Raw genomic sequence first — 15,285 nt, 5'->3', positions numbered from 1 at the left:
TCCCGGCTATTTCCTTACCTTTGCGAACATCGCCGCAGAATTTCCAGTACACATTTAACGGACTGAGGAAATACTATCTCAATCTTTTCTAGCCATATACACTGCGTTTTACTTGGGACATATCTTACCACTGCACCGTTTGCAGGAATTCCTTTGCGATCCTTCCTTTCATATACTACTATATCTACCAGCTCATGCTCACTATGTCTACCATTCACCCTTTCGATCCTCTGTCCCCGCGGGAAATCGCCAAGGTTGGGCCTTTTGATTCAATCTTCTGTCCATTGCTTACATGATGGGGGAAACAGGCTGCCCAGATTGTCCGCCGAGAATTCAACGGGCATGATCTCAATTTCCGAGTGATCACTCTCCAAGAGCCGCCCAAACAGCAGATGGTTGCTTTCCTTGCGAAGGAGCATCTTGATGAGACCCAAACATCGCATCCCCCCCGAGCTGCAAGAGTTCAAGTCACTATCCCATCTGCATCGAAATCGTATGAGTTCGTTGAGCTTCTCGTGGATCTTGATTCTGCAAGGCTCATAAAGAAGGACCACTTGGTGGGAAAGCATCCCTATATCGACAGCTCATACATGCAAGCTGTTGAGAAAGCTTGCAGAGCAGATTCAAGAGTCCAGGGAGAGATTCAAAAGCTCAAATTGCCCGAGGGCGCGTCTGTCGTTATTGAACCATGGGCCTACGCAACGGATGGCATGCGAGACATGGCCGAGCGAACAACTATGGTATTTATAACAACTCGATATTCTTCGCTGTCATGTCTAATGGCAGCTTCCAGTGTTGGTTTTATATGCGTCTTCTTGACCACCCCGATGCAAACTTCTATGCCTACCCCCTTGATCTCTGTGCCGAAGTGTCGGAGAAACTTGAAGTTACTCAAATCTACCACTTGCCATCCTCCGAGAAAGAGTGTATTCGCGGACATGCACGACCGTATGACCATGAAAAAGTCCACTCTCCTGAATTGAGCGAGTATCATCCTGATTTGCGACCTCCACCGCGCACAACTACGAAACCCTATCAGGTCATCCAGCCGCAGGGTCCATCTTTTCAAGTTGCCGGGAATCTGCTAAGCTGGGAGAAATGGACGATGCGCGTGGGCTTCAATTACCGCGAGGGCTTGACACTCCATGATATTCGCTATGAGGGCCGAAGCCTGTTCTATCGTCTGTCTTTGTCCGAGATGTTTGTGCCATACGGCGATCCACGATCTCCATACCCCCGGAAGGCAGCCTTTGATCTTGGAAATGATGGTGCTGGTCTCAATGCAAACAATCTACGCCTTGGATGTGACTGCCTTGGCCTGATCAAGTACTTTGACGGTTGGCACAACACTGCCTCTGGTGATCCTCTGAAGCTTCCAAACGTGGTCTGCTGCCATGAACAGGATGACGGTATTTTGTGGAAGCATACAAACCACCGAACACAGAATGCTGTGGTCACTCGCTCACGGATTCTGGTGTTGCAAACGATCATCACAGTCAGCAACTACGAATATATATTTGCATTCCATTTCGGTCAAGAGGCTTCAATTCATTATGAAGTGCGAGCCACTGGCATTTTGTCAACTTGTCCAATCAACACCAGTGACAAGGTCGGCTACGGCACGATTGTTGCACCTGGTGTCCTTGCACCATACCACCAGCATCTATTCTCTCTTCGAATTGACCCAGCAATTGACGGAAATGAGAACTCGCTGCAAGTCGAGGAGTCTCATCCCATGCCAATTAATGACCCGAATATTCACAATCCCTTCGGCGCTGGTTATACAACAAAGTCAAAGATCATCACTGAAGAAGGTGGCCACGATCTGGATTTCGCGACTAACCGCACTTTCAAAATGATCAACGAAAACAAGCTCAACCCTATCACAGGAACACCAGTTGGGTTCAAACTATTGCCATGCTATAGCCAGATGTTACTCGCCCACCCACAATCATACCATTCGAAACGATCTGAATTTGGCAGCCATGCCGTCTGGGTGACTCGCTACCAAGACGACGAGCTCTTCCCGTCTGGTCGGCATACAATGCAGTCTCTAGGCGGCGAAGGGATCAATTCTATGATTGGGCAGCGCAAGAAACATCCCAATGGCAAACCGGATGTCCGCAATGAAGATATTGTCGTCTGGCATACATTCGGGTCTACACATAACCCTCGCATTGAGGATTGGCCCGTGATGCCCTCTGAGAAGATGATCGTGGGCTTGAAACCTATTAATTTCTTCACTGGCAATCCTGGTCTGGATGTCGCTGTCTCAAGCCAAGAGAAGAACCGAAGTGTCCTTGTTGAGGATGCTGCAGCAGGCAACTCGGTTGCTTACTCGCATTTGTAGATTTTTCAAGAAGACATTCCTTAGACAAACATTGATTGTAGCCGAACTTTTCTTGCTCCCTTGTTCAATGGCAGAGTTCGATAATCCCCATTCGCAATTGGCAACACTGATTACTCTGATCAACAGCTTAGCGTGTAGTAATTCTCTTAATTGACTGATTTGGTGAAGGTGGCACATGCCGTCACCTCCAATCATCCAATGGGACGATAACTCAGTTGGGAGAGTGTACGACTGAAGCTTAACTCAGTCCGAATTCGTAAAGTCGCTGGTTCGATCCCGGCTCGTCCCATCACATTTTTGATGTTTTTTGATGTTTTTTGATGTCTGTTGGTGCGAAAGGTGGCGAAATGGGGCATTTACAGACGGGAAGTCTCGAAGTGGGCCGTACTCATTTCATTTATTTGACCCACAATCACGTTTTCGTATGTCTGTTAATTGCGCAATGAATTACTACTCGCAAAGTGTCGTCTAGCATTTTATGAAACTAGAGTTCCATTGGAGAAAGGAAGAGACTTGTGAGTTGGATTGTAGGTAAATGAGGTATGATGTTGAGAGTGGTGGTATAGTTGGAGTTGAAGGGATGGATATCGGGGTTGTAAGGAATTCTATCCAGGCATATAGAATGAAGCCTACTCGTGCTGCCTGATATGGATAGAGGCCGTTTAGCTATCCTCATTTGATAGTCGATGCGTGACAATAAAGAGGATGAGGGATAGAGTCACTCTAGCACGAATGTAGTAAAATGTGTGAGTATTGAAGTGTGCAGCATGTATTTAATTGTACACTGAACATAACCAGTTGTAGTATAATCCAAATACCAGACCAAAGAAACTACATGAAACTACCCTACTTTCAACGCCTCGTTATAATCATCCCATCTATAAATACCCTCAGCCGTTCCCAATATTCATCGATACTGTCTCCTTTCTCCACCCCTAACTGGCGAAACAGTGCCAAAGGATGAGACATCTGATACTTCATCGAACTCTGTATCCCGCCGCCCACCATCCAAATCCGAGACTTCAGAGACAGCATCGTCATCCGGAGCATAAGAATTGTCAAATGGCATTCGAGCCAACTGCATCGTTCCCCGCGACGGCAACCTGAAATCTTGCTCTGTAGCACTCCTCTGGTGATCTAGTGGAACAGCAAGGGCAACTCCAATCTCGGTCCTGGAGTCATTCGGCCCAGAAACCCGAGATACCGACATACGGCGCGTAGAGCTGGGACTGGGAGTTGGATCACGACTTTGTCCGCCTGCAGAGGAAGGCGGAACATTCAGGATTGGCAGTCTAGATAGAGATACTGCTGCTGCTGGTGTCTGTGGCTTTGGCGAGACCATTAGCTCTTGGGTTGAGACGGCTGTTGTTTGACTCGTTGCCATATCATAGGGTGGGGGCAGATTGTGGCGTTCTTTTTCGCGACGGCGGCGTCGTGTGAGGAACAGTATCAGTGTTATTATTAGGGCTAAGCCTATTATTGACACTGGGACTGCGATTGCGATTTTCGCTTTTGTCGAGGTGCCGCCTGAGTAGGAGCCTGGTTCGCTGATTGATGTGTCTGATTTTGTCTGGTCGGTTGTCTGTTCAGGTGCTAAGGAGATCGTGGTGGAGTATACAGCGGGGGTTGATAAGGTCGGTCTAGAAGACGAACTTGTTGATATTGTTGAGGCTGTCGTTTGAGATGCAGTCGTGGTTGATGGCGTCCAAGGCGTTGATTGGTCCACTATGGTAATTTGTTCTTGCGTCGGACTACTCTCCGCGCTGGTCTCCGTAATTGAGGTTGAGCTAGGTGGAAGCGCAGTCACAGGCTCACCAGCAGGAAAGTTCTCCTCGCTTGATGGTAAGATACTGCTAAGCAAGGCATGATCTGGTGCCACAGTCTCCGTTGACGCAGCCATATTGACATATTGATCAACCGATGTTGTGACCGCCAGGTCTGTCACTGAATTCACAGATTGACCGGCGGATTCCCCCTGTTTAGATAAGTTTTCGATTTTGGGCTCGTAGAACGTGGGTATAAATCTCACCATCGTTGCTGGTATAGTACGTTGGGCAGCGCAATTTCCCGGTACGGTGAGTTTATGTGAGGACTCGAAGGCGAATCGGACAAAGAACCACCACCGGAAAGAAGGCAAAAGCCAAGTGGTACTCGATATATCCCATTCACTACCACTTTCAGTAATGCCAGCCGTACTTTCAGGCCTTCAAGCAAATAGTTTCCAACGGATGCGAAAGATTACAAGTGAGAGATCAGGTATGGGAGAAGTAGATTGTAAATTATCGCAGAGTCGTTCACAGTCCACCAAATTCCTTAAGGCTCCAAGGCGGGGCTTTACAGGAAGCACTGCCCTCAAGGAAACCGGGGTCCAACAAAGAAGCGCTACGAGGCGCTTCGGTCGGCGTCAATGGACCTTGCAAACTCGATTCTTCTTGAATGTAATCTCTCCAGGCACCGCTCTACAAAGAAGGATACTTGGAATATTTAGAATGAATACTCACAATCTTGAAGACACTGAGAAAATAACTCTCCATGAGGCTCAGATGAAAATGCTATTTTTATGACGTTCGCGCTAAACTGGGGCCACGTAGGATCGGCGTTAGCCCTAACTATTTTGCGTTTGGTTGCAGCGCGAAGTACATGTAAGGCATACGATGTCGCTATTATTATTGGATTGTGACTGCTTTGACGCTTACGGATACACGAAGACATGAAACCCAATTGATGACTCGGGTTCACAGATCCTGGGCCATCATCACAACCCTGCCGCAGCTCACCCTCCATTGTTAGTTTTTTTTTTTTTTTTTGGAATTCCAATTATGCCATAGATTCTTCCTTCTATTTATTGATTGAAGGTACTCTCAAAAATTAGAGGCTAATCCATTAAGTATCCTGTAGAATAACCGGTAAAGGTGAGAGTTTCCAAGTGGTACCTTGGATCCTGGGTGTCCCGGTGCCCAAGCCCAAGCCCAACCGCAGCTCGACAGCTGGGCACCCCCGAAGAAGCATCAGGTGCCTTAAAGTTTAGGCACACTGAAGTTTCGGTTTCCCCATAGTTCGTACCGGAAGCATGACGTTATTATGTATTTCCTATCCACCATTACCATTTCAATATCCGTGTCATCAGTTTCCTCCGAAGTACATGTTCTCTGTACGCATTCGGGCACTATAATTGTTGATCCTCCAGATCCCCAAGGTCTTTCGGACTGAGCGCAGCTCTACTTAACGTTTCACAATTCTTTCCCAACGCTCAATTCCGGGGTTTGATGGAAAGGACTCCGGACAGTTGAGCGACTTGCAGGGTCAGACATCCGAACGGGACTCGGAGAGCATACCCTGTCGAAATGACCAGGCTTGGTGAGGTATCTTCTGAATTTCTGACTGCAGGGGCTAAGTTGTATTCAGTGATCGTTGTAGCAAAGTGAGATACATCACAACCATTCTTAGTCAGTCTGCTTAGTAGATGTTCACGAACAGGAAAAAGATAAAAGGTGACGGTTCTTTCCCCACGGGAGATTGCCCAGGACAAGAGCGAAGTTGAAGACGAGAAATGTTCAACCAGATCGATGAGTTAGTAATGCTGTCAGAGTTGGAGATCTATCTATTGCTCCAGGACATCGTACTTAACTGGGTTAGTTATGACCAAATACAAGAAGTTCTTCGCAGAATTTTCATGGTCAACCCCAAGATTCTGAACGAGTACTGTTAAGTACGACAAGAGATCTGTCCATATTCAAGTACAGAATATATCAATTTTCACGGAATGTGTCCAAGTGTGTCTCATGTGGCAACGGTAGTGTACCATGCCCGGGCCTATTTCCTCCAAGCGCCCGGGACAAGGCCTTATTCCGTACAGCACATCATATCTCAATTCGGCCCTCATGTATGCCGACGAATTATCTAATAATGAGACCGGCTGATAGAACGGGCTAGAAATCTCTCTTTACTAGTTTATCCTACCGATTATACCTCATCCGCCCATGGCTGTCTCCGCTCTCGAGTAAGGTCCTCCAGAACTCACTAGACATGTAGGGTTCAGGCTAACATAAGTGCAATAGTAATGACCGCCTTGCAAATGACACTGACATAGTCGGGTTTCCTGTATTTCCGTTCATTAAGCAATTGGTCGAACGGAGGCCAGAGCATCTTGCTATGTATATTCATTGGGGAGCGACAACACAGGATATCATGGATGATGCATCTATGCTTCAGATCGGGCGCTGTTTTTCTGGGTGGAGAGAGAGAGAGCTTCATACTCTGAAGGATGTTTTGAAAGGGCTGGCAAATACCTACCGAGATACGTGGGTTGTACTTGTTTGCTGTTTTATATAACCTGGATGAACAACATCTCCAGGCCAATGGCAGGCCAAACACAGTTGGAACATGCGCTTCCCTGTACCCTCGGATACAAGTGTGCTGTCTACCTGTCTAATTTCCTTCGTCGAAATCAAAGAGCGTTGCTTGCTTGTTCAATTTGGTGGTGCCGTGGAAACCATCGCGTCACTAAGATCTGATGAGACAGGTTTTCAGGTACGGGAGCAGCTAGCTGCAGAGCTTGGCTTGAAGAATTCAGGTATCAGTGGGCATGTTGCCCGAGACAAAATTGCTGAGATTCTATTTACCTTGGCTCTTGTGGTTAATAAATACGCTAAGGAAGATCGCATTGGACTTCATGATAATGTTCTCGGACGAATTGAACGAAGTATCGAGGCCTTTGTTCCCCATCGCGGGACCTCCTCAACTATGCCGCAAAAGCGCAATCATATTTCAAGCGAAGTGATTCTTGCTACGTCCAAAATGCTATTTGCGAATGCCTCGTTAAGCTTGGACGCATTCATAACTCACTTTGAGCGTGCCTCTGGCCTGGCATCTTGAGTAGATGGCAGTACGCTCACGATATGGCTTACGGGATTTGCAAATCTGCTATCGAGAACAATCGCAACTTGTTCGATGTTCTAATAGAGACACCTGCTTTGGATGGTATCTTGACACCAGAAAAAATTGGCGAGCTTTTGTGACCCTCTTTAGTATATGGAATGAGCTAATTGAGGGTCGATCAGATAGAGCGGGCTACTTATGTCAACTAATGCAGTTTTCACATATCCAAGTTTTCCTGAAGTAAACGTGCGCCAGAGACTCAAAGTTTCACGGATAATCAGCTCTGGAAAATCAGTCAACCCCGATTTGGCCCCAAGTCTAGACTTCAATGATCTGCTTAGCGCCTTCGAATCTTTGGTTTCATGGGGCCAAAGGATTGCGAGTGCAGTGTGAATCCTCCATTCTCGATGAAAGGAGTGGATACTGATACGTAATCAGCCCCAGAAAATATTGATGCAGGCCAGTAAAGTTGACGTTCGAGACCGGGGTGTGATCGGGGCTGTACTTTGGTCATAACAGGCAAAGAAAATCTGATCACTGTCTCTACCCAGCATTCGCCTGGTGTAGAAAGTCAATAGCAGAACGACAGTACTCAGAAGGCTCATATTTAATGGGATATACAGCACATTTGTGCTTGTTTTCAACAGGCTTGTTGGGAGGTCTTTCTCGCACCGGTTTGGTAGCGTGAGTCAAGTGCTGCGTCAAGGTCCACACCGACAATCTATACACGAGAATCGACTACTCAGTCGTTCCAAGTTGATTGGTCCCCTTTCCGCCCCGTTAGCTTGATATGCCCGTGTAATGGTGGTAAGACAATATGTTTTAGCAAAGTCCAGGCCAAACAAGAGGGAAAGCAAGTTGCTGTGGGTCATGAATTGATCGAATAGGAGCCTCTTTGCCTGATGCGCCACCCCTAGAGCCTGTTTAAAAGGACTTCCATTCCCTGCCCCTCTTGCTTTCTTTGGGAACTATCCCCATTCCCACCCCCTACCTATCATTGTTGTAAGCCTTTTACCAACAATATGATTGAGATTCAAGATTACACCAAGGCCCTGGAAGTGCTCAAAGAGTATCCTTCCGGCGATGGCCTCCACGTCGACACCCTCCTCAACTCGGACGGCCATGGAGCCTTGACCTACAATGACTTTCTTATTTTGCCGGGATCTATCAGTAAGGCAATCGACGGCGTTACTGTAGTCGCTAGGTCTAATCGCATCCGTCAACAGCTTTCCCAGCATCCGACGTCTCTTTGGATACCAAAGTGACTAGACGGTTCACCATCAAGGCCCCTCTCCTGTCCTCTCCTATGGATACTGTTACTGAGCACAACATGGCTATTCACATGGCTCTTCTAGGTGGTCTGGGCGTAATTCATAATAACTGCCCGCCAGAAGAGCAAGCTGAAATGGTGAGAAAGGTGAAACGCTATGAAAATGGCTTCATCCTGGACCCCGTTGTTCTGTCTCCCACGACGACAGTTGGAGAGGCAAAGGAGTTGAAAGCGAAATGGGGATTTGGCGGGTTCCCAGTGACTGGTGAGTGAAGTTTCTTAGTTTCTCTTTGGAAATCATTATTTCTGACCTGTGATATACTACAGAAAAAGGCACCCTGCACTCAAAGCTTCTCGGTATCGTCACGAGCAGAGACATCCAGTTCCATCAGACGCCCGAGGACACTGTCACGGCCGTTATGGCAACCGACCTCGTCACCGCGCCGGCAGGCACTACACTTGCCGAGGCCAACGAAGTCCTCCGAAGCTCAAAGAAAGGCAAGCTGCCAATTGTGGACAAGGACGGATGCCTGGTTTCATTGCTGTCTCGGAGCGATTTGATGAAAAATATCCACTACCCCCTGGCATCAAAGCTGCCATCTAAGCAGTTACTGTGCGCAGCAGCCGTGAGCACGCACGAGGCAGACAAAATCCGACTCCAAAAGCTTGTCGATGCGGGATTGGACATCGTCATCGTGGACAGTTCTCAAGGCCACAGCACATACCAGATCAATATGATCAAGTACATCAAACAGACATTTCCCGATATTGACGTGATCGCGGGTAATATCGTCACACGGGAGCAAGCCGCAGCCTTGATTGCTGCCGGTGCGGACGGGCTGCGTATCGGTATGGGCAGTGGATCTGCTTGTATCACTCAGGAGGTTATGGCTGCTGGTCGTCCTCAGGCTGCTGCTGTTCGTAGCGTGTCTGCATTTGCTGCCCGATTTGGCGTTCCTACCGTCGCCGACGGCGGTGTTCAAAACCTGGGTCATATCGTGAAGGGTCTTGCTCTAGGTGCCTCGGCTGTGATGATGGGCAGTCTGCTCGCTGGTACGACTGAGTCTCCTGGTGAATACTTTGTGAGCAATGGCCAGCTGGTTAAGGCTTTTCGCGGCATGGGCAGCATTGCTGTCATGGAGGATAAGGGCAAGAGTGTTGGCGGTAATGCCGGTGCTTCGCGTTATTTCTCTGAGAATGATCAAGTTAAGGTTGCGCAGGGTGTTGCTGGGTCAGTTGTTGATCGAGGATCTATCACTCAATATGTCCCTTACCTTGTCGCTGGTGTGCAGCACTCTCTTCAGGATCTCGGCGTCCAAAACCTTGATGCGCTCCATGAAGGCGTGAATAACGGTTCGGTTCGGTTTGAGATGAGAAGTGCTAGTGCGCAGACTGAGGGGAATGTGCATGGCTTGCACAGTCATGAGAAGAAGCTGTACTCTTCTTAAGGAGGATATCTGTCGTCTTACCTTGTCTAGAGGTTCACCTATTTTGTATAGAAAAGCATTTCATGTCACACAATACACTCACATAGTTCTTTGCGATGCACACGATCGCACATAATGTGTAAGAAATGAGGTAGTCACCGAGCTGCTCCTAACAATGTAGACCAGCTCCTTGTGCTTCGGGAGGGCTCAGTAAAGGTTCAATTGCATGACATAGAACGGACAGATTAATAGGACGCCAAAAACGATGGTTTACACAGTAATTTTGTGAACTCGTTCAGCAGAGATGTGATACTGGGCAGAGAAGACAAAATGTTGCTTGGAAATGTGGAGCATTCCTAAATTTGAGCTTGGTATACAGTAGTGTTGAAGATATATCCAATCAGATTACGATGCCTGTAGGTCTGACAGTTTCACAGTTTCCCCACTGCCATCACAATTGCTCTACATCTATGGAATACATATACGCCGTACACCTCTCTGCGCGATTAGAATTACTATTATATCGACTTCTTCCATCTCTTTCGATTCGAATATCTTGCCCAATCGGGGCACCACGTGACCGAGTGGGGATATTGTCGTCACAGCTGCGCGGCCACCTGGAGACTCTCACCCCACACTCTGCAGCACAATGAGTGGCTTTCGCAATGTTATGAAGGATGGCTGGCATCCAAAGGGCAAGGAAGGAGGCAAGGAGAGCTGGCGCGGTGATTTCAAAGGACTCAACCAAGTGGTAAGCCAACCCCTCTCTTGCTTGAATCTCAGCCATTGACGTTCTGCTAGGCTGGATGGATGGGAAAGGGCAGAGACCCTGACTCCGAAGGCTCCGAACATGTCTCTCAGCCTCTGTCCGCCCTGAAAGATCCCTCGTCATTCGGGCCTCCCCCAAAGCATATCAATTACCACGGCGCTGCCGCAGTGCCAAACGAGACGACACCCGATCGACGGGGTATGGGAGCTCCGCTGTCCCAGGATCAGATAAATGCCCAGAATGCCCACCACCAACAGGCAGTTCAAGAAGAAGAGGAAGAGGCCCAGAAGCCCCCACCGCCTCCGGTACCATACCGTGTCAACACCACAGGCCTGTCTACAGACAACCTCCCCCCACCGCCCGTTCGCCGAATGGACTCACCTGCAAGCTCGACTACCAGTTCGGCCTCGAAGCCGAAAGCACCCCCGAAGCCGCCGCCCCGACTTCCCGCTCGCAACGGTTCCCCCGCGTCCCAGAGCTCCGACCCACCCCCAGCTTATTCCCCCGCACAGCAGCCGCTTTCACATGATTATATCAACCAAGATGCTACATCCCGTCTCGCAAACGCTGGCGTTTCGGTTCCCGGGTTTGGCATTGGAGGGCAGGGTGCTCAGCAATCTCAAACGCCCGTTAATGAGTTGCAATCGAGGTTCTCCCAGATGAGAACAAACTCGGGGTCCCCCGGGCCTCTCCCGCCGCCCCGGGCATCAACAAACTCGACAAACCCAGAATCACCTGCAAGTGGTAACTCTTCGATTCATAACTTCCGCGACCGCCATGCAGATAAGATCGATGCTGGCAAGCAGAAGTACAGTAACTTCCGCGAGCAGCATGCCGACTCTATCGATTCAGGGAAACAGAAAGTAGGCGACTTCCGCGAGCGCCACGCTGATACCATCGACTCGGGCAAGCAGAAGTACGGTGATTTCCGTGAGCGCCATGCCGACAAGTTCGATGCTGGAAAGCAGAAGTATGGCGATTTCCGTGAACGTCACGCCGACTCCATCGATGCCGGCAAGCAGAAGATGAGCGGTGCCGCGTCCAGTATCAGTTCCCGCTTTGGTGGCTCGTCCGCAACTCCCCCGCCGGCCCGGGCCTCGACGGATCAGGGCATGAACCTGGAGCCGGCGGAGCCCGCGCGGGGCACCTCTTCTGTGCAGAGTTTCCGTGAACGCCACGCAGACAAGATTGACATGGGCAAAGAGAAGTGGGGCGGTGTCACTTCGCGATTCAACACGTTTGTCGAGGATCGCAAGTTTGACGCCAATGCAAACAGGCGTGTCCCACGACCGCCTTCGCACTCTATGGCCCAATCGCCTTCCCCTGCGCCATCGCCTACAGATCCAGATATTCAAACTCAGGCCCAGCGCAAGAAGGCCCCTCCCCCGCCTCCACCGAAACGAGCGGAAATTCGTGCGCCAGCTGTGGACTCCCCGTCATCCCCGGCGCCTCCCCCGATTCCTCATGGCACCAAGCCCCGCTGAGAATGTACTGTTAGCTGTAAATACTTGGCGCCGAGATCTTAGATAGGAGATATGATACAATGGCGAACTTGCCAATCACCAGACTCTCACATTCGTACAACAGTGGCCAAAATTCCTCCCTTTCCCGCCTCCCCACATATATATGATCTGCATTGCTCTCACCTGAGGCACTTGAAAATGGACAAAAAAGACGTGTAAAACGAGGCGAAAGAAGGGAGGCCAAATACGGACACCAATAATGCATGTAATGGCACCCTCTCCTTGAGACATTTGTTCTGAAGTTTTACAATACTTGATAGCACCGTGAATAGACCTAGTTCACGCAGCCCTATCTTGGAAGTATGACCGAGGCTACATGTGATGATCCGCTCCTCCGATCTCATGTCAATGCTGTTGGGGAATGGCCAAGACAATCCCAACAAGATGATCCTGATCGGCTTCGAGTGCATTAACTTTCGAGACTGTGTTTACATGCATGGACTACGGAGTGCAGGGGCTGTATAGTCCAGTGCACGATGGGATGAGTCAGCAATTCTCCCCACCTGCACCTGCTGGTGAGGAAATTCTCATGTTGCGCAACTATCTATTCCGATCATTTGGAGATGCGGAACATCTCAGTTTGGTTGTTTTCTGTGTTGCATTGACGATCCGTTCTACATCCCTTGAATCAACGGTGTGGTTGACTACGGCAATGCCTGATTCAGCAGTTGGTTGAGTCGCGTGGGTCTGGGGAAGCGGAGAGAAGACGTTATTCACCATACACCACCAGTGAGATGAGAGAGATGAGAGAGATGAGAGCCGAGAGCTGAGACATGAGATACCAGGATTCGAGAATACCCTGATATGATTCATCTCTCGAGTACTATACAACTAACTGGATGAGACAGCCTCGGCTCACCAAAATCCCAACAAACTCGGGGCTCCACCGGGATCGGCCGCAGATTGCCTTGTTGAGAATTTAAACATGGCAGTTTGGCTGGTGGATCCTTGGGAGGCGGTTTTTTTGGTCTTTGGTCCTTTTGCTTCCTGGCTTTTTCTCCCTTTCTTATATTCCGTGCAACCCTTCTCTTCATTTGAATCCTTATACGCGCGAAAGGCTCCGGAGAGGGCATCATGCACGACTTCCACGTCCCCACCGAGATGGGCCAGGCCACCGTTCGCATCGGCCTCCCTCCTGCCTCCCTCCTCAATTTTCCTCCCAACGAGCTCCCCGTGACAATCCCCGCGCCTCACGCTGCTGCGCCGACCTGGAAGCAGCCCTTCAACATTCCCAATGACCTCTATAACCAAGTTTTGGACGTCCGGGTACCAATCACAATCGCCACCGTTTACGCGCTGACCGTGGTTTTGGTCAATCGCATCAACAAGAGTCGCGGATACAAGCCATATGCTTTCAGCAACACACGCCTATTCAAGCTGTTCGTCATCCTGCACAATGTCTTCCTGGCCGTATACTCTGCATGGACCTTCGCAGGCATGCTCCAGGCGTTCAAGAGCTCCTTCCCCGACAGCGATGATCCCCACGGCCTGGTTGGTGTTGTGGACTCGCTCTGCAAGATCAATGGTCCCCGCGGCTACGGCAATGCCGCTACCTACAGCCCCATCACCAACGAGTGGTCTATTGCCAATCCGGCTTTCCACCTGACCAACGGTATGCCAGACTCGACTGATATTGGTCGCCTGTGGAACCAGGGCCTGGCTTACTTCGGCTGGCTCTTCTACCTGTCCAAGTTCTACGAAGTTGTTGATACCGTGATTATTCTGGCCAAGGGCAAGAAGAGCTCCACTCTTCAGACCTATCACCACGCCGGCGCAATGATGTGCATGTGGGCCGGTATCCGCTACATGGCAGCTCCCATCTGGATCTTCTGTCTGGTCAACTCGGCTATTCACGCGATGATGGTAAGTCGAAATGTGTGATTAAACAGTAATACTGCATACTAATCTTTTTTTTACTAGTACACTTACTACACCATTACGGCCTTGCGCATTCGTGTTCCCAACCCCATCAAGCGTAGCTTGACCACTATGCAGATCACCCAGTTCGTTTTCGGAACTAATATGGCTGCTGCATACCTCTTCGTCCACTACACTATCCCCTACCCCTCTGGCAGCCCAGCTCTGAGCCAGCTGACCCAGGCAGCGGCCTCCGCTGCCGCTTCGCCCATCGAGGCTGGCATGGTCCCTTGGCTCAAGAAGCTGGCTTTCCGTGCTGCCGGCGCCGAAGGTCTCGCTGAGAACGTCGGTACCACTGGCACCGCACCCATCCAGGAGTCTGGATACTCTCACCAGATGGTTACCTGCATGGACACTACCGGCCAGGCATTTGCTATCTGGCTCAATGTCTCCTATCTCCTCCCCCTGACCTACCTGTTCGCGCGCTTCTTCGTCCGCTCTTACCTGAACCGCAAGGACACGGCTGTGAAGCAGCCCACGCACATGGAGGCGGCTGAAAAGGCCGGCATGGACGCTCTGAAGAGCCTCAACCGCGAAATCCGTCGGGCCGCCATTGAGGGTGACAACAGTGAAGTCACCACCGATGACGAGGTCATCAAGGCCCAGGTCCAGAAGATTGTGGAGAAGTCCGTCACCGCGGACTCACCGGTTCGAACTCGCTCGGCTGCTGCTACCAAGGCAAAGTCTTCCTCTGCTTCTTCTAGCCGTTCGGAGTCTGAAGAGGGGTTTGCTACTGTCCCTGCCAAGAAGGGAGCTAAGAAGCAGAAGTCTGAGAAGTCATCTGCTCCCAGTGCCCCCGAGACCAAGGGTGAGAACCCCTTCGGAGTTCTTGGTAACAATGCTTAAATGCCTTTTGGCTAAGCATTGCTTTACAGGACCGCATGACTTTGGAGTTTGGGTAGGGGGTTAAAAAAATCACGATCTGATGCCCAGCGTGGTGGGACTATGGCTTGTGCTTTCGGTATCCCGTTCAGTGATTTCCTGCAGGTTTATGGATCTCACTGCATCGTACTTCGCCAATGACACGCCTGGAAACTGGTCAGTGTCTAGGCAATTTACAGGGCAATGTCTTCTCCCGGAACTAGCTTATCCCTGGTTTGTTAGATTTGTCAACGGCTTTTGGAGGAATTGATTGTTTTTCCAGCGTGTTC

The 15,285-nt window shown here is 49.8% G+C and overlaps 6 protein-coding genes across 6 annotated transcripts; 5 read left to right on the top strand and 1 right to left on the bottom strand.

Annotated features, from left to right (window-relative positions):
- Positions 1 to 203: 203 nt before the first annotated feature.
- Positions 204 to 2,350, top strand: N7508_002854 (amine oxidase; the record flags this gene model as incomplete). Its single annotated transcript, XM_058460920.1, has 3 exons — positions 204 to 254; positions 309 to 740; positions 794 to 2,350. 3 exons carry the CDS (start codon positions 204 to 206, stop codon positions 2,348 to 2,350), a joined length of 2,040 nt encoding a protein of 679 aa, XP_058321497.1.
- Positions 2,351 to 3,257: 907 nt separating this feature from the next.
- Positions 3,258 to 4,250, bottom strand: N7508_002853 (uncharacterized protein; the record flags this gene model as incomplete). The annotated part of the gene is made up of 1 exon (XM_058460919.1): positions 3,258 to 4,250. One exon carries the CDS (start codon positions 4,248 to 4,250, stop codon positions 3,258 to 3,260), a length of 993 nt encoding a protein of 330 aa, XP_058321496.1.
- A 2,483-nt stretch (positions 4,251 to 6,733) lies between these two features.
- Positions 6,734 to 7,225, top strand: N7508_002852 (Fumarate lyase; the record flags this gene model as incomplete). Its single annotated transcript, XM_058460918.1, has 1 exon — positions 6,734 to 7,225. The coding sequence occupies one exon, from the start codon at positions 6,734 to 6,736 to the stop codon at positions 7,223 to 7,225; it is 492 nt and encodes a 163-aa protein (XP_058321495.1).
- A 1,025-nt stretch (positions 7,226 to 8,250) lies between these two features.
- Positions 8,251 to 9,946, top strand: N7508_002851 (uncharacterized protein; the record flags this gene model as incomplete). The annotated part of the gene is made up of 3 exons (XM_058460917.1): positions 8,251 to 8,398; positions 8,455 to 8,763; positions 8,826 to 9,946. 3 exons carry the CDS (start codon positions 8,251 to 8,253, stop codon positions 9,944 to 9,946), a joined length of 1,578 nt encoding a protein of 525 aa, XP_058321494.1.
- A 628-nt stretch (positions 9,947 to 10,574) lies between these two features.
- On the top strand, positions 10,575 to 12,178 carry N7508_002850 (uncharacterized protein; the record flags this gene model as incomplete). The annotated part of the gene is made up of 2 exons (XM_058460916.1): positions 10,575 to 10,676; positions 10,727 to 12,178. The coding sequence occupies 2 exons, from the start codon at positions 10,575 to 10,577 to the stop codon at positions 12,176 to 12,178; spliced, it is 1,554 nt and encodes a 517-aa protein (XP_058321493.1).
- Positions 12,179 to 13,291: 1,113 nt separating this feature from the next.
- Positions 13,292 to 14,980, top strand: N7508_002849 (elongation of very long chain fatty acids protein; the record flags this gene model as incomplete). Its single annotated transcript, XM_058460915.1, has 2 exons — positions 13,292 to 14,080; positions 14,138 to 14,980. The coding sequence occupies 2 exons, from the start codon at positions 13,292 to 13,294 to the stop codon at positions 14,978 to 14,980; spliced, it is 1,632 nt and encodes a 543-aa protein (XP_058321492.1).
- Positions 14,981 to 15,285: the final 305 nt, after the last annotated feature.

The sequence above is a fragment of the Penicillium antarcticum genome, assembly GCF_028974205.1.
Source record: "Penicillium antarcticum strain IBT 31339 chromosome Unknown utg000003l_segment0_segment0, whole genome shotgun sequence".
NCBI classification, from domain to species: Eukaryota; Fungi; Ascomycota; class Eurotiomycetes; order Eurotiales; family Aspergillaceae; genus Penicillium; species Penicillium antarcticum.
This window is presented reverse-complemented; position numbering and strand designations above follow the sequence as displayed.